Below are 21,658 nucleotides of genomic sequence, written 5' to 3' on the forward strand. Positions count from 1 at the left end.
TCCTAACCCTTCCAAAGGGTCCAAAGCGAAAATCCTTATAACTCATGTTTTCTTCCTTATTTTGGCTAGGCGTTGGCTTGATGGAGGATGAATGGGTATGTTTATGCCTTGAGAGGGAGTTGGATGCTTTGGAAGATCAAGTTTTTGCCTAGGAGATGAATTTCGCTCCTGACCCTTCCAAAGGGTCCAGAGCAAAATTCGCTATAAACCTCATTTGCTACCTTGAATGGGCTTAAAACCTGGTTCCTCAAGTGGAAAATGATCTATGTTTGCCTCCCAAACAAGATTGAAGTTTGAAAAAAGGACAATCTAGCCCAAATCATGATTTTCGCTCCTGACCCTTCCAAAGGGTCTAGAGTGAAAATCTCCCTAGACCTCATTCCCTTCCTTGTTTGACCAAATTTTGATTTGCAAGGCATCTTGAAAGGAAGAATGGACATGTTTGGCCTTTGGAAATGTTTGAAAGCATTGAAAAAATGAAGGATTTTAGCCAAGAAGGCGAATTTCACTCTAGACCCTTCCACACCTATTTTTTGACCTTGTTTAGACCACAAACCTCGTCCCTTGGGTGAAGAATGATGTTTAGTTACCTTCTAGAGAGGATTGGAGTTGAAAAGATGAAGGATCAAGTCAAGAATGAGAAATTCACTCCTGACCCTTCCAAAGGGTCCAGAGCGAATTTTCTCAAAACCACATTTTTTCCCAATTTTATGCCAAGACAATTGCAGACTAGAGTGAATTGAGATGGAAGAGATCATTAGGAGTCGCTTCAAGTTGCTAGAAATCATTGAAATTGAAGGAATTGAGCCAAAAAGTGAATTTTGCTCCTGACCCTTCTAGAGGGTCCAAAGCGAAATTCCTAAAATCACTTACTTTCCTTGCAAAGTCAAGTCAAAATTGGGTTTTTATAGCTTGGATGAGTGTTAGGATTGGTTTTCTTGCCTTTTGAGGTGGTTTCAAGTTGAAATGATGGAGGAATAAGCCTAAAACAAGATTTTCGCTCCTTACCCTTCCACTTCCAGAGGGTCCAGAGCGAAAATCCTAAAACCCATCATTTTCTCCAAAATTTGTGCCAAGCCATGCCTAGACCAAGGTGAGGGATGCCCTTGAGATTGCCCCTGAATTGATTGTTGTCTCCAAAAATAATAATTTTGGGCTAGAGGAAGAAATTCGCTCCTGACCCTTCCAAAGGGTCCAGAGCGAAATTGTGCAAAACCTATCTTTTCCCTCATATTTATGCCAAGTCTAGTGTGGATCAAGATTAAAGGTGTCCTTAGGCATGTCCTTGAATTGCCAAGAGTCATCAAATATGAAGAAATGAGCTCAAAACAAGAATTTCGCTCCTGACCCTTCCAAAGGGTCCAGAGCAAAATTCTTCAATCTACCTATTTCCTCCTTGTGTCAAGTCAAGACTTTGAGTCCTAAGGCGTGGTTGAGGTTGAAATGATGTTTCTTTTCCCTACAAGATGAATTGAAGTGAAGGAGATGAGGAATTAAGACCTAAAACTTGAATTTCGCTCCTGACCCTTCCAAAGCGTCCAGAGCGAAATTCTTAAAACCTCTATTTTGCCCCAAATTTACATCAAGCTTGGTGTTGGTTGAGAATGAGGGCATCCTTGGGCATGTATCTAAGCAAGTACGATCACAAAGTGAGAAGAATTTGAGCCAGGAATGCAAAATTCGCTCCTGACCCTTCCAAAGGGTCCAAGGCGAAATTCTTATGGAGCCTGTCCCTGGAAAGAATCTTGAGCAAACTTCATTTTGATGTCTTCTTGTTAATGATTTAAGGTATAAAATGCTATATTAGAGTAAATATATTATGTGTCCTTAATCATCTTATGGTTTGTCTTGCAGATGAAAGAAGGCTAGGCCAGATCAAGGACGACCTCCTCCAGTCCAGCAGGATCAAGGACGACCTCCTCCAGTCCAACAGGATCAAGGACGACCTCTTCTAGTCCAGCATTTCAAGGAAAGGTACACCATCCATCCAGCACATCAAAGACAAAGGAGGTTAAAGCAAGGGTCCGTTGAAGAAGCCAATAGTTTCAGAAGAGTTAATTAAAGTTATCTTCTCAGCATCATCAGATTGAACATCAACCAAGTTACAAGTGTCAGACAGGGTGGTGTCCCAGTCATCATTCCTCCAATTGGATTGGTCCACCTTAGCGTGTCCAGATTCAATGTACCTGACTCATCAAAGATGACACAAACTTCGATGTACCTACCCCGATTATCCATTGGTCGAATATTCCAGAGAAGACATGTGTCCAAATAATGCAATTATTTCATTGGTCAGAATTGAGTTTGTTGTAACAAACCCTAATTAGGGTTTTTATTGTAAAATCTCGACCATTGATCTCAAATTGATCTGAGCCATTGAATTGTATTGAGAGCACTATATAAGCCCTGGCTCCTCATTTGTAAAGGCTAATAGTTAGTCAATAGTTGATAGTGGGTGAATAGTTAGCTAATAGTGAATAGTCAGCTGATAGAATAGCAATTAGAGTAAATTAGGAGGACAAGGCAAGAAATTGTTGCCAGTGATTGTAAACAAACTCCATTTTCATTGAAGTTATGAAGTGTGTTGTTCGTTGCAATATGCATGGTCTCTTGTTGAATCTTCATTTTAGATGATCGATAATTAAATTGAATGAAAGAAGTTGTTGAATGCACCTGTGTGGAATCCGTCTAATCCATACCACTAGCCTCTTACTGATTGTAAGTGCACCCTGCGTTGTCAACTGGCATAAAATGAGTTTAATCTTAAGTCGTTACACGTCTATTGTTCATGCATTATCTTGAATGGTGATCAGTGTCTGATGGTGTACGATTTGAACGTATTGAAAGCATCCCTTAGAAGATCGCACTGAGTTGGTGTTGAATTGTTCAAGCCTGATGATGAGACCCAGCCCAGTAGGACTCCACCTAGTCATTCATCCATCTTCTCCTATTCTAGGTAGTAGAGTAGACTTCCTGAACCCTGCATCTTTTACCATTTGTTTGTCTTCCAGTTAGTAAATAGGACTTGTGATTCCAGCAAATCAGACGTTCAAGTCATCGAGTGTAAGTCCCCTTGTGATTCCAGCAAAATCACATCATACCGCGAAGAGCTTATCCACAAGTAGATAACCTACATAACGGAACCTTGAAGTTTCTCGATTGATCCTTTTTGCGATATCTTCAGCATTCAGAAACTTTATTCAAGAGAGGATAAGATACCCTTAGGTATTTTATTCTATCTTCGCATGTGCATAAAAAACACATCAACAGGTCCCCTTTACTTTTGTTCTTCCCCTTGGTAGGACCTTTCTAGGTTCCTCTTCCTATAACTCTCTATTGTATATTTTTATTCTTGCAAGTCACATTGAACCCATGGGCATTAATATAATCTCTTTTGGTACTACGATAATTTACCCTTCAATGTAGCAAACAAACCATGTTGGGAATTATTAGTAAATGCATTAATAGTTGCTAGTAAGGACTTTAAGAACTCCAAAAGCTAAGGATTTGAGTGGCCCCCTATTCAAGGAAACCATAAAAAATTGCATAGCTTGTGATTGATGATCTAATGAAAGTATGGTGAAAAAGGATTTGTAGCATCATATTAAATAAATGGACAAAACACCAAAATAGGACTATCCTTAGCTTTTTCATAGCTTTGAATGGCATGTTTGTGTTCTTGAAGTCTATAAATGTCTTGTATGAAGTAAAAAATACTGAAACTTTTCACAATCCATTAGACGTGGTGGTCCAAGATGTTGGGCTTGATAATATTACCCAAATTGTCACGAAGAACCCAATAGCAACTTATTGTGGAGAGGCATCCAACTATTTATTGTACTCTTTTGGCCACAAATTGCTTGAATTTGATACAAAAAAAGATTGAAAAGATCGCAAAAGTGTGGTTGAAAATGCTAAACAAATTACAAAATTTACTTACAACCATATGTGGGTCCTCCCATTGATGAGAGATCACATGAATGATAAACAACTTGTGCAAACAAGAGTGACACAATTTGCCACCCACTTCCTCACTTTGTAGAACTATTGTAGCCCGAATTCCTTCTCTCTACTTAATGCCATAACTTCATGATTCAACTATCAGAATAGGTAAATCTCCTTTATTCTGAATTTTGTCTCTTCACATTTGGAAACTAACAAATGCCAAATTCTATCTTTTTTACATCTTCCAGATTTAAGCTATTTTATTTGCAAATTTTGCTTTTTCTCTCTTTCAAGACTCTACATATGATCATGGAGATGGGCTCACCAACCATAACCTAGATTATGTTGGAGTGCCATCAGTATTTTATTGTTCTCTTCCTTGACAATGTAAGAGATATTCTCCATTAACTGGTCCATAACCCAAGGATCCAAAGCTCCCACCCTCGCTAGCATATCTTGGCAAAAGGACACAACCTACGTCTAAATTTCTTCTACCTTTGTCAAGCATTGTGCATCCAAAGGACTGATAAAATCAATTTTGTTTCGACTTCTCTTTAAGCATTGTGAATATATATATAAGTTGTTGAGATAAGGTTAACAGCAGTTGATAGCCATAAACTATGGTCATGCAGACTGTAACATTGATACAGCAGTTAATTGTGGCTGGTAACAATAGTGCCAATAACAATAGCAGATAATACTTATATTAACAACCGTTTTGCTAACAATGGTGACCCATGATTGAAAGCTTATATGAATTCTAACATGTTTAACTAGGGCCCACAGTCATTGACATCATTTGCATATGTTTTACGTAATTTTTATTAGGTTTTCCACAAAATCTAGTAAATTACAAGGCATTTTTGTCTTGTACATATTATGTTTTGTAGAGAATTAATTTATTACACAATAATATTAAACCATATTGAATCTAGGGGTTATGATTAATTTTAAAAACAACTTTCTTACAATTTCTTGTAAAGAAATTTGTAATATACACCTTAAAAAAAATTATTTTCACAATAAGATTACAATGCAAACACAATAACCCGTTAAGGTTAGAGAAATATTCCAAAACAACCGAAAGGGAACCCTTCCACTTTTAGTTCACCGAGAGCCCAACTTGGGAGGGTGAGAGCATATGGTGTTTTGGGGATAGTTAGCACCATAAACTGAACTAAAATTACAATGCACGGGCGGCAAGCCAGCCCCTTCTGCTTATCCAACAGGGTAGAAACTAAACTACTTGGTGGTGAACCAGCCAAGGAAACAACAAGGAATTTCAACTCAATCACTCTACCGCATATTTCAGCGGGAGGACAAAAGCTACCAACTGAAATTACAAACACTAAGGCAGCCAAGCCAGCCTCTTCCACTTATGCAATGGGGATTAGAATGAGCACTTCCAGTTCAATAATAGAGGTTAGTACTACTAACCAATGATACAAAGATGATTACAATGAAGTACTACTAACTTACAACAACAAACTATAGCTGATTTCAAGCCAAAAACATAAAAAAACAAGTCTGATATAAAATACCAGCAACTCCAGAACTAGACCAGCAACACTGAAATGCACACAACTCCTCCGAAACAGCTCCAAAATGCACGCAAACACAGGCAAACCACAGATAAGACCAAGGAGATCAAACAAGGAACTCGAACCAACACCAAGATCACCACACAAGGACGACACGCAAACCGAGGCATCTCCAGAAATGTACGGCCAGCTATGAAGTACGATTTGCAATTAAAAATTCAACCCAGCATCAAATCCCACACCCTTCCTACTGAATGGTCGCCTCTCCAAGATGCTTATGACGAGCCTCTACCTAGAAGAATCAGACGCTCAGGCAGAGAGCTATGAACAGAAATCCACTTCAGCCACTCCAAACCAGCAACACAGGAAACACACCAAACTCAGAAAACTGGAAATCCACACACCAAAACTCACTCGCAGACACATTGAAAACTTCACCACAATCCAACCCTCAGCTAGGTACTATGTTTCAAGTACGAAACTGGCTAAACTAGGGAGCCACAACACCGAAGCTCAAGTTCACTCACCATTCCGGCAACATAACAATATGATTTCTTCAAGATATCCAAAATGAGAGCCCAAGGCTCTTATTTATAACTTTCGTCCAACCAAATTCAAATGCAAATGCACACCAAATACACCTAAATCACATGTAATTTCATTTCATCCCAAAGGCGCCCAAACCCATTTGAATTTCATTTGTCCCTTCAAAATGGCATCCCCTTCCATCTAGGCAAGTTCGAACTTTGCCTTGGAAATAACTTGCAAATATAAATATAATAAGCTCATGAAATAAGCTTTATTTCTCTTATGCCATTGACTTAGGGAAAATTAATAAAATCATTTAAATAAAATAAGCTTCTATTTCCCAAAGTCGTCCAAACAATAATACTTAAATATTAACCTTAGAATGCAATGTCAATATTTAATAAATCATTCTGCAAGCCAACTACTGCTCAACACCAAATGAATTGAGGACTGAAGTGTTGGACCAACAGCTGGACTGAACTGGAGCTTTGAACTGCCCTGCTAAAAATAGAACTACTTAAACTGATACTTACTAAAAATAATAATTCATGAAATCATCTCCGAAAAACATGCTAGTCAAACCCAGTGAGAGCTCAAAAAACCCAGAAAACCCTCTAAATCTGGTCAGCTGCCACCAACATACTAAAAATAAGAAGTTTATAATTCCTCTCAGAACTGAATGCATGTCATATCACTAAGTAGCTCTCTGAAAACCCAGAAAAACTTCCCTAACAAAAGTTCCAAACTCCAACTGCTTCCCACTCAAAATCCACCTAGAAGCTGGAAACCCTAATTCTGCCAAAATAGCCTACGGGGCCCCTGAATAGGCTATTCCCCACCAGGAATGATCACTGGCTAGAAGGGGACATTACAAAATTATAGCAAGAATACATTTATTAGTATGAAATCCTGATTGTTTTGTTTTTTTCATCACAAAGACCCAAATGCTAGTGGTTTTTAACAACCTGTTAATCATTTATTGTCATAGTTGCACAGAGACCCATCTCCAACCCCCTGGGACGCGTCTCAGAGATCGAGACATCTCTGAGGCACGTCCCAATACAGGAGACATTGCCTCAAATGTCTCCATTTGCAAGAGATTTTCAACTGCGGTCTCCGGAAGACTCTCACTGTCTCCCATGCAAAAAGCGTCGACTCCCACACAAATAAAACAAAAACCCCCAAAAATTAAAAGTTAAATGCACCGGAAAGCTGGAAAATAAACACACCACAAAAGAGAAAACATAAGCCAACGCAAGGCAGGAATAAACGTTAGCTAACAAGACAACAAGTATTTGCCATTCAACTATTTGCAATTCGATGCAAAACTCAAAAGATATTCATATTTTTATATTCTTGTTGTTGTTCTTTTAATTCCTTTATGTAGACTTTGCGGTATGCACAATGGGGATGAATTCTATTAGATCCTTGAGAGTCAAGAAGTTTCCTATGATATACATTTTCTTTCTTCATTCTTGTGAGTATATCTATATTCATATTCTTATATATATTCTATATCACACATTATCATATATATAATCACATATAATAGCAAAAGGATTTGCAGTGTTGAAATATTCAACTTGTTGGTTTGGGCCATTGCCTTCAATTTCCTTATACACTGTCTATATTCATAATTAGTTTTACAAATATACACCTATTTTCAGATTAGTCTCCTATATTCATAATTAGCCTCCTATTTTGAAAAAATAACCGCACTAGTACTGGTACCAGTCTCCAAGTACCCCCGTCTCAATGCAACCTTGTTGATTATAAACAATTGTATAAATTGTGCACTGTTAAAATAGAGACAACATTGCACAGTAAACAAAATTTAAATAAGAAAAACCTTACAATCAAAAAACACACAAAATGTATCATTCAGTTCTGAAAACTTACAAGCTTCTTTTCGGAAAGCTGCACCAAGAAGCCATGTTGAGTCATTGGTCTGAAGATCAGGTATTCTGCTTTTCCTTGGTAATGTCTGGAATTATCAAATACATTAATATAAAAAAGCACATCTTAATAAGTAAAATTGTAAGCATTACAAGCAAGTTAGAACTCAATCTTGTATGTGAAAACAAATAAAAGGGATCACGTAACAAAAATAAGCATACTTGTTGGTAATATGCTCCTGGGAAATAAGCCTGATTATTTGCATCGATGTTGGCCAATCTACAGCAAGTCTGTACAATAAAGCATTTTTCTGATCAATACCTAACTTTAATTTAATCAAGGTGGCTGAAAACTTTCAGCGCTTCACAAGGTACTGCACTTTTCAAAGATAATGAATACAAAAGATGACATTAATTGACAATTTCCAACATTAATTGACAATTTCCATAGGATTTCAACCATTGAAAAAGTAAGTGTTTCTATTGACAAGATACTGCACTTTGAAAAGATAATTAACACAAAAGATGACATTAATTGGCAATTTCCATAGGATTTGAACAATTGAACAAGTATATTGCAGAAATGGCCTTCTACTAAAAGACTAAACAAGATTCCAAGGATCTATCTACTGCCAATGTCAAACAAAATTAATCAAATTTTGTCATTTCACAAGAAAGTCGGCTGGGTCAAAACACTGTTTTCTCAAACAGAACTGATACCCATGGTCCAAAAGATATTTCATTTGTTAATCAACACTATTATATAAATACATGAATGTAAAAGATTGTTTATAATATATGCTAACTGGATATGGATACTGAGTACAATTAATCCAAATAAGTAACTTCCTAAGGACTGTCGTCATTCAGCAAATGCTTCAGAGTACTTGGTGACCAGGGAAAATCTACTTATCAGATAACTCTTATGGAAGTTTGCAGTGACCAGCTCATCCTCATTCTCTTTGGACATTCCATGATAAAACCATTGAGTGACTATAGTGTACTCCTAATTCTGCAAGGGTTGCATCAATCTAAATCATGGATGTAAATTATGCTTTGCGGTCTTTATTTTGCTGGCAGGTCTCACTTCAAAGTCCAGTCACGGAGTTATAACATTATGGCATGGTTGATGGACGTCACAATACTCTTCAGGTTTTTGCTAAGGTTAGTGCAAATAGAAACAAGGCCTTTTGGTGCCAAATGATACTAATCAGACAACCTATTAGTTCGTATTAGTAAAGCTGCCTAACTGATCATTGTCCAATTTTCTTGCTGATAAAAACTTTAGTCACTTTTGTTTGAAAGGTAGATGCCAAAGTATATTCATATCCAATTTGGATTATTCACACCTATAAACTTTTATGCTGTAACACTCAATTGTGCTAAAATTGTCTTTCAAAATTCAATGGTGAATCTTCATATTCTTCCTTCAATAATTTGAATTTTGCAGCATAGGCCAGGAAATTCAAGGATGCTCTTTCTACATTTTTGTAATGAACCTTTGCTGTGCCTGCCTCACCTTCCTGATAATTAGGGCCTGATCTATCCACCGAAGGTTGGATTTAGGGCCACAAAAGGATTTACGGTTTCCTGCAACATTTAGATATTTCATTTTATGTCAGCAGTAATATTAGATCAGTGGCATAATTATTGCAGCACAAAATACATACACGACCCATTCTAGATTTTGAGGACTTTCCAGGTCAGTTGGGCTACCCATCTAGACCCATCCCGTCTCTTAGGGCTAATAGGGCCACCTGAGGATGGGCCCAACATACCCTGGCTTGCACTCATTATCTTGAATGTACTAACAAACAGAGGATATCAGGAAGATAATAAATGCCTACAGAAAACATAGATTCATGACTATATTACTTGGTTAAAATTTATCCATTATATATAAATTTGTAGGGATTAATTCATTATATTTGTGCCTAGTTGCAGAAACATGACTATCATTAATAAGTATTTCCTTTTCTTTACTTTTTAATCTAGACACATGGAATAGATTGTGGATGCGGCTGCCTGGAGGAAGCTCAAGTTCATATGCTAACTCTCCTACCTTCCTTGATATTGGGTAGGGTCCGTAGAACCGTGGCTTCAGCTTCTCTGCCCCACTAAATTTCAGCAAAGACTGCTTGTAAGGTTGCAACCGTAGGAAGACTAAGTCTCCTATCTCAAATGATCTTTCAATACGATTACGATCAGCGTATATCTTTTGTTGATTTTGGGCTTGATGTATGTGATCTTTTAGAGCCCTTAGGATGTCCATGCTTTCCTGAATAAAATCCCTGGCTCGTGGTACTTGACTTTCTAGAGTAATTAGTGATCCAAAAGAGGTGGGTTCATAACCATAAAGTGCTTTGAATGGGCTCATTTGGATCAACATATGATGTGTAGTGTTATAACAGTATTCTCCTAAATGTAACCATTTGATCCAAGCTTTTTGCTGCCCAGTGACATAATTTCTTAGATATCCTTCAATCCATTTGTTGATGATTTCAGTTTGTCCATCGGTTTGGGGATGATAGCTAGTACTCGGAGTGAGACTAGTCACTGCCATCCTAAAGATTTCTCGCCAAAATTGCCCCATAAACCGGTTGTCTCAGTCACTTATGATATTTTGGGGAAGCCCATGAAGTCTGAAGACTCCCTTAAAAAACACTTCTACTACTTGAGATGCTTGGAATTTGTTTGTTATAGCAAAGAAGTGTGCATATTTGGTGAGACGGTCCACGACCACATATATACAATCTTTTCCTTCGGCTTGGGTAGGCTGGTGATAAAATCCATCGAAATGCTTTCCCACTTCTGTTCGGGAATGCGCAATGGTTTGATTTTTGCTTTGTTCTTCCGGCATTGTGTACATTCTTGTACGTATTTTTGGACTTCCTTCTTAAGTCCTTTCCAAGAATACCATTCTCTGATTTGTTTATATGTCTTATAGAACCCTGGGTGTCCTGGCAATGGATTATCATGGTACTCTTTAACTATTACTTCCTTGAGTTTAGAGTTGGGCACCAAGTACAACCTGTCCTTATATAGGATAAGCTCCTCCACAACTTTGTATTCTGCATAACTTGACGGGTCCCTCAAGATCTCGCTAGCAAAAGGGTCTTTGGCATATTCTGCCAAAAGATCATATTTCCAATCAGCATTTATAGAAGTTATGGTATTTATTTGTGGCTTCCTTCATAAGGCATCTGCTACCACATTGGTTGTCCCTTTAACATATTCAATATCAAAGTCATAAGCTTGTATCCTGTTGACCCATTTTTGTTGCCTATCATTTAGATCCCTTTGGTTTAAAAAGAATCTTAGGCTGTTATGATCTGTCTTTACATGGAATTTGGTGCAAACCAGGTATTGGCAGAATTTGGCTAGGGCATGCATGATGGCTAACATCTCTTTATCATAGACGGGGTAATGCTTTTATCATACACGACCCATTCTAGATTTTGAGGACTTTCCAGGTTGGTTGGGCTACCCATCCAGATCCATCCCGTCTCTTAGGGCTAATAGGGCCACCTGAGGATGGGCCCAACATACCCCTAACTTGCACTCATTATCTTGAATGTACTAACAAACAGAGGATATCAGGAAGATAATAAATGCCTATAGAAAACAAAGATTCGTGACTGTATTGCTTGGTTAACATTTATCCATTGTATATAAATTTGTAGGGATTAATTCATTATATTTGTGCCTAGTTGCAAGAACGTGACTATCATTAATTAGTATTATTTTTCTTTACTTATTAGTTGTGTCTGAGAATGAATGAATTATTTTTATTCTTTTGTCTGTCACTAAAGTGTATTTTAATGCAGCATACTAAACCTGATATTGCAGGTTACCTATCTGGCGCGAAGATTAAGTTGATTTTACCCTTTTGTACATTACAGATGTGCTTAGTTCATTTGGCAAGACATTTTTAGGCATGGAACCCATTTAGTAATTAATCTGGGCCACTAGTTAAATTATATTCATTACTGCTATATGAGGAATGAAAGCAGATTTAATACAACTTGCACAGAGACATACTTCATCATTTCGACATTTAAGCAGATTGGTTTGGGGACGTACCAGCCTGCTGGCGATGGGGAGGGATGCTTACTAGGCGTTGGTTCTTCATCACTGGGAAGAACCATCGACTAGCCCTTTCACATCGTCTGTTGACTGATGTGTTCCCTGGGCAGTCCTCATGGTTGTCTAGGCATCATAAATTATGAAAACTGAAATAAATATTATTACTGAGTAACGAAGTTACCTGTTGGACGCTTCTCCTTGCCCTTCTCTCCTTGTCACCTCATCTCCCATGTTTCCTTGGGGTGCGGCTTTATACCTCTTTGAAACCACGTGATTCCCCTTGAAACATGGCGTCTATTCCAGAGGTGGCTTGGGAATGGACGCGTCCTTTCATCACTCCCACTAGTTAAGATAAAACGTATTTTAAGCAGTAAAAATAATTTATGTATTGAAAATATATATATTTATGTACATGTATTGTTTAATGTTTCTAATCATTGTCTGCTGTCTACATGGGAATATGACAATTTTCCATCAAAATTTTATGGAAATTCCTGCCAAGAACAGATGTTGAGTGCAAAAATGGTCTGGAACATGTATCAATGCTTTTCCAGAACACAAATAAAGAATGTTTTCTAACATTTAAATTTAGAAATAATAAAATGAAATAAAATCACAAATTAAAACAATGGCTCATTTCTTTTAAAGGATCACAGCCTCCTTAAACATTATACTGATATACCAACACTAGACTCTAAAATTTTTTTATGCAAACATTTTCCAATCAATGGAACAGTTGTAAATGTTTTTCTCTCAAATATATATATAATACTACATGTTGGAAAACATTGAAATCCCAGGAATCCAAAACCGATACTTAAACTTTTCACAAAAACTCATAACCAAGACTTGTGCTAGTATATAAACCTAGACCATCCAAGATATCCACCATCCATAAATAAAATATAAAGCCTCTACATTGAAATTGGGGTGTTTGCAAATACAATAAATAATACTAATAAGAAAGGACCATTTTTCCCCGTTAAAAGGTTAGGAGTGAATTCAAATGTTCAACGAAAAGGGAAAAACAATGATCAGCAAAAATCTGATAGTACCAAGCCTTGACTTCCTCCTCTTACAGATAATGTTAAGACGAATTTTGATAGTGCCTCTAAGGAGAACCTGGAAATTGCAGCAAGAGGTTTTACTCTTAGAAATTCTGAAGAAAATCTAGTGTATGGTACCGCTCTTTGTTTTTAAGAATCATGATAAATAATGAAGCAGAATGGGAAACACTTCAGATGAAAAAGGGTGGGCTGAAACTTAATAATAGTAGCTTGTGTAGGGTGCAAGCATTTTGCAATGTTTGATTAGTTTGTACTGTGCACATTTTTTTTTGCTGTAGAGGAGCTGTCTCAATAGAAATTTATTTCTAGAAGGTGGCTCAACAAAGAAGAAAGAACACAGGGAGAGACCCTCATAGAAGAGGGATTGTTTCTGATCAGCATCTTCTATCCATTTTCGTATTCGAGTCTGAAGCAACCCTAGAATTTGTTAAGGCAGTTCTTGGCATAGATGGTCTAGGAGTTGGGGATCCACCACACTCAAAAGAGATAGTGATCCATGATTTTAAATTTTGATGGAGAAGCTGATAGTAGGTGTCCCAAACAGGGTCACGAGGTTAAGAATGTTACAAATGTTCCTGCACAATTTGAAGTGATGTTAATAGTGCCTGCAAGAATAGCAATGGAAGCACAAGTCAAAGCTAAATCTGAGAATGGCAGGAAGGAAGGTGGTAATGATTTTAAAAGGGCATTACTTAGTCTCAATGTCTCTCATTGCCATATAAGGATGGTAGCATCAAACAACCCTTCTATTCCACAGTTTTGTGGGGATAAGATGCATAAAGTTCTAAAGAAATAAGGAATTCCAGAGAGGTGCTCACCTCAATTCAATCAATCCACTGGCATGTACAGGTAATGTAACAGTGCAAGAAATGGTAGAGGCGATGCCCCATCATCTAGAGACAATTACTAGTGCATGAATTAATGCTGTTGGTTGAGTTTTTCTTTGGATACAAGCCAATAATTTTGCAGAGCAATCAAATGAATAAATTTCATTACAATAGGGGTTTATATACAGCTAATTGCGGTGAACAGAGTGCATTGAATGTCACTCACGGTTTTAACAAACAATAACAAATATCCTAAAAAGATCTAACAAACTAACTCGTTTATCAACAGACTCTAACAAATGAAACAAACACGTCTATGCAGGAATGATGGAATATCCAGCTAAATCTGAGAATGGCAGGAAGGAAAGTGGTAATGAATTTAAAAGGGCATTACTTAGTCTCAATGTCTCTCATTGCCATATAAGGATGGTAGCATCAAACAACCCTTCTATTCCACAGTTTTGTGGGGATAAGACGCATAAAGTTCTAAAGAAATAAGGAATTCCAGAGAGGTGCTCACCTCAATTCAATCAATCCACTGGCATGTACAGGTAATGTAACTGTGCAAGAAATGGTAGAGAGGTGATGCCCCATCATCTAGAGACAATTACTACTGCATGAATTAATGTTGTTGGTTGAATTTTTCTTTGGATACAAGCCAATAATTTTGCAGAGCAATCGAATGAATAAATTTCATTACAATAGGGGTTTATATACAGCTAATTGCGGTGAACAGAGTGCATTGAATGTCACTCACGGTTTTAACAAACAATAACAAATATCCTAAAAAGATCTAACAAACTAACTCGTTTATCAACAAACTCTAACAAATGAAACAAACAAGTCTATGCAGGAATGATGGAATATCCAACATTCCCCCCTTATTACATATTGCTTTACAGCACTAATTAGAGAATCCTGAAAACTTTCAAACTTGACACATGCAAGAGGCTTAGTGAAGATATCAGCTCGTTGTTCCTATGAGGACCAAAATTGAAGATGAATGTTGTTTTGTTGACCATGTTCTCGTATGACGTGACAATCAACTTCAATATGCTTGGTCCATTCATCAAACGTTGGATTACAAACAAGCTTGAGAACAATCTGATTATCACAGTAGAGCACTGCAGGTTGGTTTTGTGGTACCCCCAATCCTTCTAATATGCAACGCAACCACACTGCTTCACAAACCGCTGCACTTGTTGCACGATACTCTGCTTCTGTTGAAGAACAAACAATTGTGGGTTGCTTCTTTCTTCCCAATGAAATAGGTCTTGAACCGAGGAAGAAAACAAATCCAAATGTGGATTTCCTATCATCAACTGAACCTACATAGTCTGCATCTGTGTACCCTGTCAAGAAGAATTGATCACTCTTCTTATATTCCAAACCATGATCCATTGTACCATGAATATACCTTAAGTCACTTTTTGTTGCATTCCAATGGGACATTTTGGTTCTTGCATGAATCTTGATAGATAATTAACAGCAAACGTAATGTCTGGTCTAGTATAAGTCTAGTAAATCAAACCTCCAATCATTTGACGATAGAGAATTGCATTCACTTGAGAAGATATATTAGATGTAGATAACTACAAACCTGATTCCATTGTTGTTGACATGGGTTTGGAATCCATCATCCTGAATCTCTCAAGCAGTGTCTTGGCATATTTTCTCTAGGACACAAAAATATGGTGATGTGTTTTCCATACCTCTAGCCAAGATAATAGTGTAGTAGCTCGAGATCTGTCATATCAAAAGCCTTCTTGAGATCATTCTCGGTTGCCTCAACATTTCTTTTGAGCCGCCTGTGATAACTAAGTCATCAACATATACATTAATGATCACGATATCCTCCCTTGATCCTTGAGGTAGAGATTTGGATCATATGGATGCCTATTGAAATCATGTTTTAGCAAATGCTCATCAATTTTGATATACCAAGCTCTAGGAGCCTGTTTGAGACCATATATGGATTTAACAAGTTTGCATACCTTTTCTTCTTTTCCTGGTGCAACATATCCCCATGGTTCAGTCATATACACCTCTTCCTTAAGGTCTCCATTAAAAAATGCACATTTTACATCCATTTGGTATAGTTTCCATCCAAAATGTGCATCTAAAGCAAAAATCATTCTAGTGGCTTTTATCTTTGCAATGGGAGCAAATGTTTCCTCATAGTTTATCCCTTCTTTCTGGGCATAGCCCTTAGCTACAAGTCTAGCCTTATATTTATCTATACTATCATCTTCTTTATACTTAGTTTTGGGTATTTTATTCTGTGTTTTGACATCACAAGACCATCTCCACAAGGTTAGTGCGATCTTCGAAGGAAAGCTTTATGATGTTCAAATCATCACTGCAGGCATAGACACCATCAAGTTGATGCATATCAATGAAGAAGCGACAATTGAAGTTAAGCTTAAGCTGAATGATTCCAGTTGACTACACAAGGCAAGTCTGCAATCAACAAACTGCTAGTAGTATGGATATACGAATTCCACCATCAATCAAGCACATTTCTTCCACTCATCTAATAACACGAAATCAAATATGAGAAGTATAAAGACCATGCAAATTGTCGAATCGACCCATAAATTTCACCATTTCTTCAATGAAGTTACAAGTCTTTTACAACAACATCTTGGCAACAATCTTTGCCTTCTCTCTCTACTCTATTCTAATTGCTATTCTAATCACCTTCTAACTACTCTCTATCTGTCTTCTAACTACTTCCAACTATTGCTTTCTATCTATTATCCTTTACAAATGAAGAGTCGGGGCTTATATAGTGCCCACAATACAATTCGATGGCTAAGATCAATTTGAGATCAATGGCCAAGATTCAATAATGAAAACCCTAATTAGGGTTTGTTACAACCATTACATAACATTTAATGCTTGACCAATGAAATAATTGTATTGCTTGGACACATGTCCTCTCTGAAAAATTCGACCAATGGATAGCTGGGGTAGGTACATTGAAGTTTGTGCTACCTTCTATGAGTTAGGTACATTAAATCTAGACATTGTTGAGGTGGACCAATCCGACTGGAGGAGTGATGACTAGGATGCCAACTCGTCTGACACTTGTAGCTTGGTAGATATTCAATTTGATGTTGTTGAGAAGCTAGCTTTAATTAACTCATCTGGAACTATCTGCTTCTTCAATGAACCCTTGCTCTGACTTTTGTGTCCTTGATGTGCAGGATGATTGATGTACCTCGCCTTGGAATGCTGGATTGGAAGAGGTCGCCCTTGTTGATGTTTGATCGAAGAAAGCCATCCTTGTCGATGCTAGACTGGAGGAGGTCGCCCTTGTCCTTTCTTGATCTTCTTGGGGGAGACCGTCCTTGATCTGGCTTGATTTTACAACTCCAGGATCTCCATTTGATGCCTACACAAAATATTAAAGTTAATCTTTTGAGCATCAAACCTCAAAGCATGAAATTTAAGACCTTAAGATATTAATTTGAAAAAAGTCAGGATAAATCAAGAACCATATATTTTCAAATTAATCATGAATGTAATTTGGATCTTGAAGACTTAAACTTTACAAAATTGCAATGGGATCACAATAAGTCTTGAATAAGAACTTCAAAAATGATTCTTCGTACCTCCTCCTTTGAGTGCTTAACTACAAAACCTTGAAAAATGAAGGAAGAAGACCGGATTTTGTTGGGCAAGATTTATAGTCCTCCCTTGGATGAAGTACGCCTCCTCTAGTTTGAAAAAGAATAAACTCCACTAGCCTCTTCAAAAATCTGGAAATTCGCCTTCAAATGTCTTCAAAAAATCTGGAAATTATCCTCCAATCTACCAAGAAATTCACCTCTCCAATAGCCTTCAAGATGAATTTCGCCCTCCTTAGTCTCCACACTTTCGCACTTTAGAAGGGATGAATGAATGATTTGAGTTTGAAACAATGCCCCCCCTATTATATAGAGCGCTCACCTTCTTTCCTCCAAGAGGCCGACCTAGCAAATAAGCCTTAAAATAAAATATAAAAAACACTAAGAAGAAGGCTGACTTGATAAATAAAGACAAAATAATGCCTTGTGCGCTCAACTTTTAATTTTTTATTTCACAAAAATTAATTTTAAACGCCTTTATAATAGAAATTCAATTTTTTGAGGCCCAAAATTAATTTATTAAATGCCAATTTAATTAATTTTTTCAAATATTCCAACTTTGGCATCTAATCCGATTTGGAGGATATATGGCAAAAAATAATGAATGCCAATGACTTCGCTCTGGTCCCTTGGTGAGAGACGGGAGCACTTTTTTCAATCTAGGCCTTGCATTCCTCATTTTCACGCTCAAACTTCATCTAGGCATTTTAAAATGGCATTTTTGATTGGAGTCTTGAGTTTAATTCACTTGACCTTTAGAAGGAACGTGACTTAGGACAATTTTGCCCTGGTCCCTCAGTGAGGGACAAGAGCACTTTTTCACTTTTGTCCTCAATCCTTCATCTTTTATTTGTCGATTCTCGTTGTGGGGTAAGCGATGATCCCTTTCACTTGTTCCATGCATGCTTAACTTGTTTTTTGCAAGGCAAAATTGATTTTCAAAGATTTTCGCCCTGGTCCCTTGGAGAGGGACCGGAGCACTTTTTGTATTTTAGGCTAGGATTTTCAAATTTTGAAGTCAAATCTTTGTTCACCATGCTTTAGAAGATCCTTCCTATCTCGCACAACCTTGCCTTAGCATAATTTCGGAGGGAAATTGTTGATTTCATAAAAATCGCCCTGGTCCTTCAGTGAGGGACAAGAGCACTTTTGAGTCCATTGCACAAATTCTTGATCACATCAACCTTCAAATTACCCTCCAGGAGTAGAATATCATTCCCCACTCCTTCTTGAGTCCTGGAAACAAAAATATCATTTCAAAATGCAAGGTAAATGGTCATATTTAGAAATTGCGCCCTGGACCCTTAGTGAGGGACGGGAGCACTTTTGCCAGTTGTCGTCAAAATTTGCAACTCTCGCATCTCAATTCCACTTCAAGGCATTTTAAACACTTTTTCAAACTTGCGCCTTGGCCTCAATTTGTCCAAAATTGGTGAGAATGGTGAGAAAGGCTAGATAACATGTTAAGCGCTCTGGTCCTTCAATGAGGGACAGGAGCACTTTTTCAACTTCAAGCTTATCCGTCCTTTGCTAGCTTCCCAAATTATCTTCAATGGGCTAATCATGTCCTCTTCCATTCATTTCAATCACAAACTTGCCTTGTCTTTGCAAGAAACTTACACTTTCTTGGAAAATCGCTCTGGACCCTTGGAGAGGGACGGGAGCACTTTTTGGAAAATCGCTCTGGTCCCTTGGAGAGGGACGGGAGCACTTTTTGGAAAATCGCTCTGGTCCCTTGGAGAGGGACGGGAGCACTTTTTGCATCTTGGTGTATTTCTTTGTTCTTTTAAACCTTCAATCGCGTCCAAGGCATAAAACATCATTCGTCCTTCCCATCCAAGTCAAGTTTTGCCATAAAGTATCAAACAAAGAAGAGAAACTTGAAAAAGTGCCATGGTCCTTCAGTGAGGGACAGGAGCACTTTTTGTCAATTGGGTTGATTTACTCCTTTGTAGACCACTTAAATTATATTCAATGGACAAAACATGCTTCCCTTGACCTCTTCAAATCGTAAAATCACTTTAATCTTGCAAAAATGGTGCAAATTTGAAATTCAAGCTCCGGTCCTTCAGTGAGGGACGGGAGCACTTTTTGCCTTCTAAGCCAAAATGTCTCACTTTTCACCTCGAAATTCCTTTGCTAGGGAAGATTTCATCTTACTTCACGCTATGAATAAAAGTTAATGTCCAAAAGAGGTCTAAAATTGTGCATATAAAGAAAAGCGCTCTGGTCCTTCAGTGAGGGACAGGAGCACTTTTGACCTTCTAGGCAAAAACTTCATCATTTCATCGTTTTGATCAAGTCTAGATGCTTTATCATGTTCATTTCGTCCTTCACTATGCCTTTGATGTTTCAATTTGACCAAACAAGGCCAGGAATGGCTCAAATAAGTCTTTTCGCCCTGGTCCCTTGGAGAGGGACAAGAGCGCTTTTGCCTTGGTCCTCCAGAGAGGGACAGGAGCGCTATGCACTCTGGATCCTCAGTGAAGGACAAGAGCGAAATTTGACTTTTCGAACTCTCCGACAAGATAATTTTTATGGAATATAACATTGAAGTATAATTTCTTATACTTTAAGTTATATTCCATATATACTTTCAGGATGTTTGAGAGTGGTTTCAGACCTCCAGGAGTTATATTGCAAAATCTAGTTTTTTGAGGTTTTTCAGTTTCCAGACTTAGCCAAATTTCAAGATCAGGACTTTCAGACTTAGTCAAATTTCAGGATCAGGACATTCCAGACTTAGCCAATTTTCAGGATCAGGACTTCACTCAAGCAGGACCTGCTATCCATGATCTCCCCGACAGCACTCAAAAATGCAAAGACCAACTGACAAAACCCTAAAAGACCTAGAAAACAAACCCTAAAAAGCAAAAAACATGGGTCCCCATTTGCAATGGGGCGATGTGTGAAAACGTCACAACAGTAAGGAAGAATTGTTGGTATGACTTGTAAATGAGATACTCTTTTCATTGAAGTTGTGGTGAAATTTGTTATTTCAACAAGCCTCATGGTTCTACTTCTCTACTTACTTTCATGTTAATTAGATTGAATGGAAGAAATTGTTGAATGCATTTGTGTGGAATCTATTTAGTCCATACCACTAGCCTCTTGTTGATTGTAGGTGTGCCTTGTGTGGTCAACTGAAATACCATGCGCTTAACTTCTCCGCATTATGTCCTATCATCTCACGGAGGCTCTCTCACGCAATACCACCTAATTTTATTCACGTCCTATCATCTACTTGCTCTGCTCTGGGATTGTGCATGTAGAACTGGTAATACAGCCGCTAATGCAAATATAGAGCCTGATCAATAGAACACCTAAATCAAAGCAAAGCTACAACTATTCCCACTGAAAAAGAATTCACATCACCCTGTCCCAATGTGCAAACAGTATGAGCAAGTGAAATACTTCACACAAGCACAAAGCTTATGCTATAGTGAAACATGTTGCTCATCAAGTTCTTGGATCTACACAACCATAACAGATCAAGCCTCCCTCAAGCTGACATGGTGATCACTAGTTACAGTGTGACCATTCGGTTACTACATTGGACTTTAGTGAAACACCAAGCTCACACACAATGAATGTGCATCGATCTTTGATCAAATGCAAACACGAACAATTTTTTCTGTTTTCACATTGCCATCCTTGACACACCCATGATTGCCAAGGTGGCCGCCTCTCTATCTTATTGCATTTGCAGCAGGCTTAGCCCTTTGCTTAGGCTAAGTCATAGGCTTAGTGATAATAAATCTGCATCATTAAATATTAGGCATAGAATCGTTTTAAGCTCTGATACCATATTATCATTTTGCAGAGCAATCAAATGAATAAATTTCATTATAATAGGGGTTTATATACAACTAATTGCGGTGAACAGAGTGCATTGAATGTCACTCACGATTTTAACAAACAATAACAAATATCCTAAAAAAGATCTAACAAACTAACTCGTTTATTAACGGACTCTAACAAATGAAACAAACAAGCCTACACAAGAATGATGGAATATCCAACAAACTCTCCCCTTTGGAAATATGTGGAAATGGTAGAACAATTTCCAAGTGGAGGAGATTCTCTTTGGATATGTTCTCATTGCAAAGAACCATATAAGAGCTCATAGAATCAAGC

The 21,658-nt window shown here is 37.7% G+C and overlaps 1 protein-coding gene across 4 annotated transcripts in view; it reads right to left on the reverse strand.

Moving 5' to 3' along the window:
• The window catches only part of LOC131078973 (mediator of RNA polymerase II transcription subunit 25), an 89,684-nt gene that overhangs the window by 28,882 nt on the left and 39,144 nt on the right, over nt 1-21,658 (reverse strand). For all 4 annotated transcript variants that reach the window (XM_058016833.2, XM_058016835.2, XM_058016832.2 and 1 more), the window contains 2 exons: nt 8,132-8,200; nt 7,914-7,998 (listed from right to left, as the gene is read on the reverse strand). In XM_058016833.2, the coding sequence (XP_057872816.2) occupies nt 7,914-7,998; nt 8,132-8,200 (154 nt within the window). The remainder of the gene's footprint in view (nt 1-7,913; nt 7,999-8,131; nt 8,201-21,658) is intronic.

Source organism: Cryptomeria japonica, chromosome 8 (assembly GCF_030272615.1).
Source record: "Cryptomeria japonica chromosome 8, Sugi_1.0, whole genome shotgun sequence".
Classification (NCBI taxonomy): Eukaryota; Viridiplantae; Streptophyta; class Pinopsida; order Cupressales; family Cupressaceae; genus Cryptomeria; species Cryptomeria japonica.